At 41.2% G+C, this 13,918-nt stretch overlaps 1 protein-coding gene across 2 annotated transcripts in view; it reads left to right on the plus strand.

Annotated features, from left to right (window-relative positions):
* The first annotated feature begins 2,278 nt into the window (after positions 1-2,278).
* The window catches only part of Kay (transcription factor kayak), a 28,842-nt gene continuing 17,202 nt past the window's right edge, over positions 2,279-13,918 (plus strand). Inside the window, exon 1 of one of the 2 annotated variants that reach the window (XM_070670800.1) lies at positions 2,279-2,659. In XM_070670800.1, the coding sequence (XP_070526901.1) occupies positions 2,528-2,659 (132 nt within the window). In that variant the 5' untranslated portion in view covers positions 2,279-2,527. Of the gene's footprint in view, positions 2,660-8,630; positions 9,125-13,918 lie in introns of those variants that run through there. The other variant, XM_070670801.1, reaches the window with a different exon arrangement.

Below are 13,918 nucleotides of genomic sequence, written 5' to 3' on the forward strand. Positions count from 1 at the left end.
TCAGAGAGACTCTTCAGTCGACGTTACACGGCTGATTACATGCTTCAATTATCAAGAAAACTGCAGTCTTTGCGTGGCGAGCAGGTGGATAAATGACAAAGCTGCAACTCGGGGACAAAAATCTAACAACGTCGCAAGGTTAGTCAAGATAAAATATTCTGTCGAAACGTTTTTATGCTCCGCGCGAATATGATATTTCAGCGGGTACGGTAAACGTGCTCGTACTTACGTAAAACGTTTAGAAAATGATAAAGAGGAACCGTGATGATAAATTACGGGTAAGGCGATCAGGCTCGTGCTCAGGAAAGGCTGATTAGTTCTCTTTTCGTCGTAAGGTTATCACCCAGGGCAGGTCGAAGGCAGGTTCGTTCTAAAAGGTCGACCCTTGGGTCTAGGTAGCAGGTTATGAGCGTGAATATTCGACATATCAGATCGATGAGTCACGCGTCTCGTTCGATACGTTCCTTCGCTACATTCGCGACGCTCGCGCCCACGCGCCGGCGAGTGACTCATCTGCGATTCTCGGAAACGCGCCGCTCTCAGGATTCTCGTTCAAGATTTTCGTCACCCGCCGCCGCGGTGGTACCGTTAGCGGGGAAAATTCACGTGTCACACCGGGAGTCCGCTCGAGCGTCCGAGGTCGAGGCAACGTCCGTCACTTTCAGTCGTGCGTAACAAAACCGTTTTTCTTTTATTTCTTTTTTCTCTCTCTCTTTTTTTTTTCTTTTTTTTTTCTTTTTTTTTATCTCCTTTTTTTAGATCCTAAAAAAACCGTGCGGCTTAGAATAACACACGCGCAACGATTGCGCAATCGTACCGCGCGGGGAAAGAATAAAAATAGGCCGTTATTCCCGATTGTTAATTAATTTAACAGAATAGACTTAATTGCGACACCGAGAGACGCCACGTATCGCGTTTGGCAATCTAGCCTATCTCGAAACGTGTCCGCGCGTGTCGCTCTTGCGATTGAATAAACATCGGGCGAACACGATATTGTTTTGAAGCAGTCACCTCCGCTCGCGCGATGCTGACTTACGAATAAAAAAAAGAAAAGAAAATCAACGACGCAGTTGTTGAGCCGCAGGAATAATAGTTTTGATACTCACGTGCGTACGGTTCTGATACGCGCGTCCTTCGCGGGAATGCAGGGACTATCTCGTCTCGAGGAATAATTCAAGGCCGTTCGTTTCAACTTGCCGACGAGTTCCCGTACGGCAGCGAATCGAGCATTCGAGGAATTAAGAGGTAAAACACGCTCCGGCAGCTTGTAATTTATGTTGAACTGAACGTTCAATAATTAAATCTCCGCGTCTCCTTTTCGAGAATTTCACGCATTGAAATTCTAGTCGCAATTAATTTTTTTACATGCTCGCGCTTGGTTAATATTTATTTTATTTTATTTTATTTTTTTTTGCTGCATAATGCATAAAACTGTAAATTGAATCTTGTATTCCGACGCAAATTAAGCTTAACGGAAGCTTCAGGAGATAATTAAATGACGCGGGACGTAAAAATTCCTCGGCTACCAACCTTCTGCCTGAAGGAATATAAAACGCTTGCTCATCATTATACCGATATCAAATGACGCACAACTTTCGGCACCGAATGTTTACAGTTACCGCGTGCCAAATAATAGATCTATATCTCAATGGGAATTTATATCGAATCGTTTACACGACTCTCGCGCGGCGCTCTCCTGTTAAAACAGCTAGTGAATGAATCAAGCGGTTTAACACATTTTACGGAAATATATGTACATATATCTGAAAGAAAATTAATGGCAGGACCGTGAATTGTTTACGATCAACTTTCTATTTCCGCTCGTTCGGCTCGAGTGATATTTAAAGACGTTCATTGAGCGAGTTTAATTTACGGCGTGTCGCGTCAACGTTTTTCGTGCGTTCGCGAATCTCGAAGCGATAGCTTGGAGGGCGATTTCGGCGCGGGAGATAATACAGGCCGAGGGATAATTGAAACGTTTTTAATTAGGTGTCCGGTTACGAGGCATCGCGTAACAAATGAACGCGTTGTCTTTCGGCGATAATGCGCCCCCCTTCCTCCCCCCCGCCGTTTATCTTGGTCCCGTGCCGCCGCGGATCGCCGCTGCGCCGCAGCGCCGGGCGGTTCGCGCGGCGATTGGCCGGCCGGGAATAACCCATGACGTCACTCGACCGCTCGAGGGGCCACCACTCTCACCGCGGCGGGCTCGGGCGGCTTTGCCGAACGCGCGCGCGGAGGTATTCCCCACGGTATGAGTCATCCAGCCGCAGTATCGCACAGTTTCGAGTAAAGGGACCCCGCGATTCGTGCGTGCCGCTCGAGGAGGTTCCACGTACGGTCCATTGAGATCCACGACCCCGATCTTTCAGCCCGGTACCGTCGCGCCGAGTTTTCGCCGCATTCCTGCGGACGAAGGTGCGCCTCCACCGAGGGAAGGAAGGCGAGAGGAAAAGAGAGGTTAGAACGCGGACTACCCGGGGGTCTCGGTACATCCCGAACGCGGTGCGCGAGGGTGATAACGGCGATCATGAAGCTGGACGTCTCCGACGTGCTGTACGACAGCTCGAGCGTGTCCAGCGACAGCGGTGCCTCGCAGAGCTCCCGCGTCAGCCATGATTTTCTCACCAGCATCGGGAACACGGTCGTGCTGCCGAATAACGTGAGTACCGATAAAATTACGCCCGTAAATAATGGCCCCTCCCCTCCCGCCGCCTCCCTCCCCCCGCTGTTCGGCGTCGTCGAGACTGCCTCGCGGTTGCGTTTCCACTGACGATCGTCGTCGGGTAACGCGCGTTACGTAACTCGCGCGCAATAAATAATGCGTTAAAGCGGCGTTTAGGCGTCGTACGTGGCGCGAACGTGCTTCGTTGAGCCTCCACGCGTGGCCGGGGACGGCATCGGGCTCGTGACGGGAGATGAGATTTCATATCTCCTCGTTCTGTAAACTTTCGTGACGATCGAACGTCTTTCAGCCGCGTGGAATAAAAAAATGAGGCAAGGCGAGAATAGATAAATGAGAAACTTAGGGAGGGTTTTGTATAAAATAGTAAAAACGTTTTTTTTTTTTTTTTTTTTTTTTTTATTAAAGGTGTAACTTCGTGAATTACAAGGCAGATTATAGAGAGATAATTAACATTGTAAACGTAAAGGATTTTTTTTTTATATTCTTAAACTTCCCCAAGTAATAAAATTAATTTGCTAAGGTTGTTTCGAGATTTTATTATTATTTTTTTAAACATGTCAGTAACTGAGGTTTAATTTAAATTAAAAATACATTAAATATTAATGAAAAATAAAAACGCACACGCAAGGGATTATAATAGTTTCTTATCTCACTTACGAACGTAAGAAGCCAACCTGATGTCTAGAAACATTTTGTCAAGATATATGCGTTACAGATAAAGGCTACAATAATTACTGTTAAGTTAAACACGTTGTATATAATATACCTATACGTTAAAACGCGAGTTATCGCGGTTAAAAAGACATACTCGTGATATCATTTTTAATTTCGCGACATGTGCCAAAAGTTAAATTGGCTCATCGTCGAAAATATATCTTTGAACTTCCGCGAAGGAGTTTTCGGACTATGAGGTTCAGCTGATCAAAGTATATGGAGCGATAAAAGATTATCGATTCCCCGTAATCGCAAATTCGTCGGTTTGAACAGGTCGACGTAAGTTATCGGAAAATATTTATTTTCGTTAACTTGAGGAAGCCAGGTTTGGCGAATTATGTAAATGATCGTGACGTAAGGTTTTTTTTTCTCTCTCTCTTTCTCTCTTTTTTTTCTTTTTATTCTTCGTTAAACGTTTAGTAGAATCGTTTAAAATTACGTAGCATGCCGGCTTGCAGCTACCGCGTGACGCATTTTAATCGCGCATCTGAAAATTACACGCTCTTTCATAGGAACATGCATCCCGAGGCTAGATAAGGCACAAATATCTCTTAGTGTCGCGCACGAGATGAGTCATTAACGATTTTGCACTATGAAATGTGCATCGTTTATACCTCAACCGATTTTAACGCTCGTACGAGTATGTTAAGGCTCGAATGAATAATTAATATTTATTGTATGTATAATGGAACATTATGACGAATGAATTTCATTATTGAAATTTTGTGCTGGTGACCTAGATTCCATTGATCTTCCTGTGCTTCGATACATATAACAATTATATGAAGGTATTGATATTAAAAAAAAAAATAAATTGTTAAATTGATCGAACAGGAACCATAATTAAATTAATTAATTAAGAGTTTTGTATAAGTAAAATTAAAAAAAAAAAAGAATTAAGCGCGGGTTCTTCTTTAGTCAAAATTTGAGAAATTTAATTGAGAAAATATAAATAAGTAGAAATTAAAAATTAGAGAAATAATTGTTGCTCGATATCTAATTTAATAAAAACGTTTTGTTTTTGATTTTTTTTTTTTTTTTAATATTAGTTCTTCGTATACAAATTTTTCGTGTGGCTTACACAAAATATAGTGCGACAATACCGCACTCATTAATTCCATTATACTTACAAGTCCAAAGAGTTAAACTATCCTTCGACACCGTGCACTTGTTAAGCTACTTTGTCGAAGAGCTTCTTTATCCGGGAATTAGAGACAGAGTGCTGCTAAATTTACAAAGCGCGTGCCGTCATCGCTATAAACCGAAATGCTCGAGTTCGGACGAATAACACATTTTCGGTCGCTGCAAATAAGCCGCGCGAAAATATCATCGGTGCGACGTTATCAAGTGTACTTCATCTGAAATTACGTGTCGCTAGTTTGCGATAACTTTAGAGTGCACATTTAACTTAAAACTTGCGAAGCCTCTCGTGAAGCAACACAGATATTTGTCAGCCACTAATATTCAAAAAATGCAATAAAAAAAAAAATAAAAATAAAATAAAATAAAGGTTAAGGAAGCAGCGTAGACATTTTTTACGTAGAATTTATTTAGTTGAACGATTATTACGTGAACCAATATTTCAGCAGGCTCCACTTCACGTGCGGAGTCTGCAAATAAATTAAACGCCCCTGCGCGCTTAGATAAAGCCAACTTTCATTCCAGTCTTGCATAGATGTCCTTTTAAGGTGCATACCGCGTGCACTGTCGGTGAACCTTCGGGCTACTACGGAATTATCCAATCAGGCATTATCTTTCATCCTACTCTGTCCATTCACCGATCATCACGCGAGATCAATGATCTCGCGGGGATCGTCAAGCGTTCGCGCTTACCAAGTTCTCCGCGCGAACTTTAAAACGCGGGACAGTTAATTTGCCTCCTCCCCGAGCTGTTCCGCGATTAAGCTGCAATTAATAGATGACGTGTCAACGATACGATGCGGTTCAACGATCAATCTTGTCGCCACGAATGAGCGAGTGACTTTGATCTTCAGCCGCGAGATAGAAACTTAGGCCTTTTTTTTATTGTATCTTGGGACTTGAATAATTGTAACTTTAATGAATTAATTTCTTTTTTTTTTTTTAATACGTAATTCTGTAAGCGTGATTCTTCACGGTTCTCTAAAAATTTTAGTGCACGGCGAATTAATAATTATTAATTATATATTTATTTATTCATACGTAGTATATATATTTTTTTGTATTTATAATAGAGAAAAATGTTCATTTAAATTGTAATTAAATAGACGTATTTATTAATTAGTTCGTCAGTCACGTCATTATCGGTTAGTTAACGTTATTTAATATTAATAAGTCGGTCGGTTCACTTGAGTCGTAATTTGTTACGTCGGCGTGGCGTGTAATACACTTACAAATGCAGACGGGAAGTAGAAAATTTTCTTTGTCGCGACAGAGACAATATCTCTATGGCATCGACTAGGATTTAGTGCCAGTACATCTCCCCCTTTATGTATACATATAGGATGTCCTAAAATCACCCGAAAGTAAACCACTGCCCACGTTATTCCCAAGAATCCGGGAATCGGCAAAAATATCGAAGCACCGATCGCTTTCTCGCATTAGCCATAAATCGAAACTTGAATCGTACACTTAAATCTCTTTAATACACCATCTTTTTATTCCTCGTTCGATCACACGAATCGAGTAACGTTACTTAACAGCTCCGCCGTAAATAATAAAAAATTGCGACCTTTACTTTAATATCAAACTGCATAAACGAATTAGCACGATGTCATTTCCTGCTCAATTTTAAATTATATTTTTGCGAGATCTTTTCCTTTTTTTTTCCTCACACAATAATAAGAACAGCCGAGAACTCGATACGGCAATGTCTTACGACTTCGAGAGCGAAGAAAAAATCGTTTTAAAGACTCGTAACGAAATCCTCTGACTTCCTCGATAAGATAAAATTTAAAATCGTACGCGACGATCGATTCCAGGCTCGTTTCGTTAATTCGGGGACACCCAATATGTTTTCCGCGTGCGAGTAGGATGGCGGTGGTTAGTATTGATCTAGCACTACGTCTGGCGTGGCTTCGACCGCCTCCAACAGCTGTTTTATAAAGCGCCGCTGCCGCGGCGCCGCTTCACTACGTGCACGGCCATTTAAATAAAAACACGCGTGCAACGAGCACGCGTGGACGGCAGCGCGCGACACGAATTACGTTCTGCTGTTTACGCAATAAGGCTTATGCTAGATAGGAACTCCCGTGCCAGCTGTTGTCACCTAATTATCTTTCCCTCTAATAACGGAAGGGTTCGTGCGTAGAAACCGACCGATAAAATGCAAATATTACTTATAACGATCGGGAACGAAGGTACATCTGGCCGCTAAGTCCCCTTGAGTTAATATCGCGTTTCAAGCTGCGGAACCGTACTTTTTCTTTTTCTTTTTTTTTTTTTTTAAACCCCGCGTAGATTCTTTTTCACGAGGAGACTTCGGAATAAAGTCACGGTGAATCGAATGACGCTCGATAAACCCGCGTTATCGTATAGGGAACCGGCTGTGCATTTCCTTTTTTTTTCTTTTCTCTCTTTTTTTTCTCTCTCTTCGCGACACGCGTTCAAAGTACAGACACGCAGCGTTGGTACAAAGAAACTGGGTGATTCACGGGCTTGAATTTATTTCTCATTGTCCGGTCGAATATTAAAAATGCTTAATAGAACTTTCCCGGATCGATTGGGACTTCCGCTTTTTTCTTTTATTTTTTCTTCCTCTTTTTTTTTTTTTTTTTCTTTTCTTTTTTTTTTTTTTTTTTTCTCTTTACCCGCTTCGAATAAAATTTGGTGTTTGTTATGCTGGGCACACGACGTCCCGCGGCGTACAATTACAGCTCGGCCGAGTAAACCGCAGCCTCTTCCCTCATTAAAACGTTTCTTTGTCGCGCGAACAAAGCTCTCGTGGTGTCCGTCGATCCTCTCGTTACTCCGTTGTGCTCGTTAAGCCGCGTATCTCGTCAAAGCGACTGAAATCTGTATACTTTTCGTTTCCGCCGGCTCAACGACGAGCTAATAGTCGAAAACTCGTGCTCCGTATATTTTAATAATAAATACAAAATCATAGATTTATCTACGTTTAACAACGGCGTGCGCGCTATGTTACGCGATCGCTTATGCTTTTTCGTGAAATTAACGTGAAGAAATTGGAGCCGCGTGGCGCGCGATGGAAGGCGCTTGCATTTAATAAATTCTTTTACGCCGCAAATATTTTATTTATACGCTCGGTCGCTGCACCGACGTTAGGACATTCGATCGCACAAAAAAAAAAGAAAAAAAAAAAGAAAACATGACGGTATGTCGGGAACAAATAAATTTCTTGCCGTTTTTCCGCTGCCCGCGCCTTGCTGCAACTTTAAGAACGCATATATGTAACTCGTTCGGCAAATATCCGACGATCGTGGACAAACAGCTTGTAAATTAAATCGGTATTTAATGTATATGCAGCCTCGACTGCCACGCGCATTTCTTTGTGCATGTTTTGAGAGTTCATTACACGCGGAAAGTATATACGCGTCACGTGTAACCGCGAAATGGTAGTTGAAGACAAAGAAAAAAGAAAGAGAAAAAAAAGGGGAGGGAAAGAATCTCGTTTGCAGCGAGTCGCTATCGCCGAAGACCTTTTCCGCGATCTAACGCGTTCGCGCGTCCAGATAAAAAGGAAAGAGAAAAAAAAAAAATTGCAATTAGCATTATTGAGTCACTGCTACTCGTCGTGCAACATTTTATTTAGCGTGACGTCGATAGTACGTTATCGAGCACGTTCGCGCGAGGATAACACGGTTTAGATTCAGCAAAATATCCGAAGAGGAACTAAGTCGAGTCGAGCGGAAATTTTCAGATTTTCGGGAAATAATCGAGCCTATTCTTTTTCTCTCCCCTTTCGCCACGTCGAGGTGGCTGAATTTTTCATCACCCTCCCTTTCAGCCAATTTCGCTGATTTCGGCGTACATCCTGAACGTTTATCGCGAATCGCAATTTACGCGCTTCCGGTACGCCGGAGGAAAAAAATATGCCCCCTATGGATTTTTTCCCCCTTTTGCCGGGCCGGGTCGATTTATTATCGGGTTATGCAAGTTAGCGCGGAACACACTCCGCGTTACCTGGAAAAGGGGATCTGGTTCTCCAATGCGTTCCCCAATTCCGTGAAGTTGCCGCGGAGCGCGCGGCGACGCGCGAGGCTGCGGACCGCCGTCGATTGGTTGCCCCGCTATCGCGCGAATCAACGATCAAGATGGCGGTGACGTCACGGGCAGCGCGCCCGCGCGCGAGCTGGTGGGGGCGACGGACGGCTGGCCGCTGGCTTTCTATATAGTTACTTAGTCACGTTGGCGGCTCTCAGTCGAGAAATGCGAGGTGGCACGTGTGGTGCGGAACGGAACGGTTTGAACGCGCCGATATTCTTTCGCAGTCTCCGAATTTGTCATCGCGCTTAAAAAGGTTCTCTCTTAAATAGACCAGGCTTCGCTTCCCGAGTGAACGATCTCGTTTCCTTCGTTCGTTTCTCGCGATTATATTCGGGGTACGTTTCTCGAGACCGCGAGACGTTTATTCGGAGTGAAGTTAACTGCAAGTACAGGATGACGCAACGTGTGCCCAGCGCCGGGTATTACGACAATATTATCGAGGATCATAGCTACACGATGTTCTCTATGTACCCGCCGACTACGAACGTCATGGACTGGCAGCTGAAAGAGGAGAACGGCATGGTAAGAGTACTATCGATTTTAGTTTAATCGTACCTCGGGCGGGAAATTGGGGAACGAGAACTTCGTGCCTGTTATTGTCCTTTGAAACAGACGATAGGTATTTTTTTTTTTTTTTTATTTCACGACGTCGTCTATTTTAATATTATATATGGTTGTATTATTAAGATAAGGAATTTCGTGACGGAACGCGAAATTGACGCACCGTGCGTGAACGCGACACGTAAACGGAAGACACGATCGACTCGAACGCACACAAATAATCGATTACGCGTTCTTCGGGCAGGTGCCACGGTTCAAGGTTAGATCGATAACGTTTGATCATGGTTGTACCTCTTCGAAAACTTCAATCGCGAAACACTTTTCAGTCTCAATTGATATTCGCTGCAATTTTTTTTCTTTATACAAAGGAATAAGATCACGAGAAACTGATTCGAATAGAATTGGTTCCTTTCTTAAGTCTAGAATTTTTTAGTGTTATTTATATTTATTGGTTTCAACGTTTTCTGAGTGAAAGAAACTCGAAGCAGAGATTTTTTTCTATAAATCGTACGAGCTCCGAAATATTCTCCAAGCGATGAGCATTATTCAGATGTTTTAAATAAATTTACATCATTAACCTGCGCGATTTTCTTCTCGTAGATTTCTTAGACGTAACTCGCTATGCAGGCAATCTACGGTGCACGACACCGACAAAAACAACCTGCTGATTAGATAAATGTAATGTATTGTTAACGATGATACCGATGGATGATCATAAGTGAAAACGCGTGTTTATGTCGGAGGGGGATGCACGAATCTGTATACTTTGCAAATATATTTTGTAATAGATAATTGAAAGAAAAGATCGTTCGAGCAATCGGATCGTTTGAGCAAAGACCGCGAAACGAATAAACGAAACGATAAATTATTACAGACGATCTGAATTTATTTATTAATTTAGTCTCTTGAATTATTTGAAACGCGCGGTTTCTACTTTTAAATATAGAAACAAGATAATTTTTTTATTTTAATATTTCGTCATATTTTATTTTATCTCTTTTTTTAATTTTTATTTTTTTCGGTATAATAAGATTAGCAGAATAAGCTGCGAAAATTTATAGAAAAATAGATACCTTACCAGGCAAGATTTAATTCCAATACCGTCGCGTTATCGCGTTAAAAATCTATTCAATATTTCGCATTACAAGCCAAAATGAATCGCATATATCGAGGATGTAACTTCGCGGCAGCTTATAATCAGCCGCTCATGTTCTTTGAACTCGTAATCTAAATCTTCTTTTCCACGAATATTTCGCCGTCGAGCACCAGCGAACAATGCATAATCAAGAGAGCCGGGCAATAATTACATGCGTTTTCATGTCAGTACCGGTGTCGCGAAATCAGCCGAAGCGAAGATGGCGGTAACGCGAGAGGGGTAAGAGTTTTATATAATGATCACTTGCAATTAAATTAATAATCGAGGTCACGCTCGCGATGACGCGTTGGTTTCGAATTTTCCGAGAAAAGGCTAAGTTATCGCGCCGGGTTGCTTGGCGGCTCTCACCTGGCGGTCCCACCGATTTCTTTCGGCTCCGATTTCTACGAAACCGAAATTCGACTTGCGCGTCATCCATCGATTTCATCGCCGGTGCCTTCTCACTTCGAATGCTCGACAAATCTCGTCCTATTAATTAATTTAAAACTACCGTATAAATTAATTTTCGTCCAGCGATCGAAAGGAAAATAGAAAGATTTCAATTTGCGCGTTTGGAAAATTATACTCTGCCTCTCTGTCTTTCCTTTTCGTAAATTATTTAATCGCCGTTTATCGTTTAATTTTTATAACGTTCAGCCTCTAGATTATTTCTTATCGCTTAATTTTTATCTGTGTTTTTATAATACTTTTCATGGCTAGGCAGAGACGCCCAAGCTATCTTCTTCAAAGACGATGACGTTTATCAAGATTTATTACGTAAGAAGTATGTTGTAGTTTTGTAAGCGATTTCCGCTTTTTGAGGAAGAATCGTGTCAGGTTTGGGTAGTGTTGAATAGAATCGGCGGTGATTGTTAGAAATCGGACGTGTTAATTATTCATAATTTAGCACGTTATCATCAAGCGTATGAGAATCATAAAAATAGCCGTTTAATAAGTTAAAGTTAACGAAGGCGTTTCGATCGATTATTAAATGGTTGAATGAGCCAAAGATATGGGAAAGGAAAAAGAAGTATAATTTTCTGAATACGTTATCTGTATGAAACCGAAGAAAAACAGTTAAATCTGACAGGAAGCGAAGAGTTAACGCTCGTTAACCCGCCAATTAGAAGGTTTAGTTGAAGGCAGGGTTAAGTTTAGCAAGAGCAATACGTACGGGTCATAAGACAAGAGGTATCATCCTGCTTTCATCATTAAAAAGAGACGTACTTCTTATTGTTGTTTCCCGATTTTTAGTTACTTATCTCTGGAAAAAAAAATTAATCAAGCCCAGCGTAATTCCGATTGCGAGGGACAATTAAAATCCAAATAAATGAACTCTAAACTTTGCATCGTATATTCTCTGTCGTAAAAATTTTCTCACATTAAATTAAAAAAAATCTTTTCGCTTTTATATTTATTGTATTAAATAGAATTTTTAATTTAATACTCTTTTCAAGAATTTTTTTTTATTATGTAATCCATTCGTGATATAATTTTCTTTCAACATTTTGTTTATTCATGTTTATATGTTACTGCGGCATATATTAATTTTTTTCTTTTTTTTTTTTACATAAATATGTAATTCGACAATGTGCGAAGTGTCGTACGCGGAAATTTCCAATGTTCGTAATCGTTCTTTTTTTTCTTTTTCTCTTTTTTTCTTTATTTTTGCCGCGCTTATCTCACAATCAGTTTCGCGTCTTACGACAGGCGGGGCGTGGATGAATCATCGCGCGTAGTTTGCTAGCGATTTATGAATGAAAATCCATGCACGTGTCGCGTGCACGTTGTCGTCTCGTAGTGACGCCTCGCTGCAATTATTCGTGACGGCTCATAAATTCATCGATTGCGCTTCGCGCTCGCGCGAGATAAATCGATACCGGGAAAAAAGGAGTGCATCGCAAAGTTGTGCACTTGCAGCGAGCCGCGGCGAAGGTTCGCCTTCGCGTTCCGGGAAGTAGCTTTGCTCGCGCCAAGGAGGAAAATTTGCTCAAGGTCCGAAGTAGCTTTATCTTTCTTTCAAATTATTGAGAACAGGCTCGATCGAGCGCGAGAACTATTCTGATATCGACCGAGTCGCTAATCGCGTTGCGAAACTTTTAAGAAACGTTTCCTTCAATACGTTACATGCAATAAAAATTTTTTTTTAACGAAGATGGTATTAAAAAGAAAAATTATAATATTCTGTACGCGTTGAAGGAAATGTTTTCAGCGTATCATGTTGAGGGTTTATTGAAATACTTTTTGCTTTCCCCGTTGCAACACTTCGCGCGCTCGATTTGTGTTTTATAGCGCCCGATTGCGAAAGAGGAAACGGTGCGTGTGTTGTGCTTCTTCTAAGACAAAGTTAAAAGGATCTTTTTGCGCGTAGCAGACTGGCGATCCGGTGTGGTCGACCTCGAAAGGAGGTTGATTCCGCAAAAAGATATCTTGCGTATGAATGACGTCAATTGGCTTAACACTTTCCCCTAAGAGAATGCGCCGAGCGTGCTGAGGCCTCATCGCGTAATCTAGCGAACTTTCTTACATTTTCGGAGAAATGCACGAGGGATTTCTTAATATTTAAATTGCCGGCCACCTTGAAGTATCCATTATACGAGTGCTTGTAATATAATGTACACATAATTGACTGTTTTGCATAATGAGATCTATAACTACTGTCCGCATCTTGGACAAATTACCGTTTAAGTGCATTTAAAAAATTTAGCAAGAATTGTTTTTATTTTTTTTATTTTTATTTTTTTTTTTTTAACTTATTTCTACACGTATTATTTTCTAGAATTCAATCTTTGTTCCAATATTTAATTAGGTAAAAGAATACTAGGTACTCGAATAAAATTCGTTGATCTTATTCCTTTAAACAAAGACTTAAAAAAAAAAGTAAAGAAATAAGATTTATTTTAAAATCCTTATTTCTTTCTCTCGACTCGCAGTAGAATTTTTTTTAATTTAACCTGAGGGGGGAAAAAAAAGACGGAGGCCGTTTTCGTGTAATACGCGAAGTTATCGTTTCATAGTCTTCCACAGTGAGGCAATTTCTGCGAAGCAAGGTCGCAATGTCGTCGATAATACGTCGTCTAGCGTCTGTTAAGCGATAATAACGCTCCGCTAACTGCGCCTTGGTTTACCTGGGCCGTCGACGAGCACGGCGGCGCGGCGATTAATGTAACAATATCATAACTGCACGCCCGTGCACATACATATACGTACACCGGATTATGGTAAGCCGCGCTCGTGCGTCATACACTCGAAATTATATCTGCTTATAATATAACGTCAACCGAAAGAGCTCGTCGTTTCTCTCGTCGTTCCTAGTACGAGCAAGTACTGCTTTAATATCGCGAAACCACGCGACTCGTGATATCAGCGAGATATTAGGAGTGCAAGATAGGAATAAAATTCGTGAGCCATTAGAATATACATATAATCTTAAATATCTTTAGGAACGTATTTGTTTTTTTTTTATTTTTTTTATTTTTTTTATTTTTATATATATATTTTTTTTCTTTTTTTTTTTAATAAAATTTAGAAAGCAAGTGTAGCAGCGGCAGCTCGCGATTAAAATGAATATATTCGACGCGTACGTCTGACGTATTTCGTACGTACGTCTGCATTATCAC

Source organism: Cardiocondyla obscurior, linkage group LG21 (assembly GCF_019399895.1).
Source record: "Cardiocondyla obscurior isolate alpha-2009 linkage group LG21, Cobs3.1, whole genome shotgun sequence".
In the NCBI taxonomy this organism is placed as follows: domain Eukaryota; kingdom Metazoa; phylum Arthropoda; class Insecta; order Hymenoptera; family Formicidae; genus Cardiocondyla; species Cardiocondyla obscurior.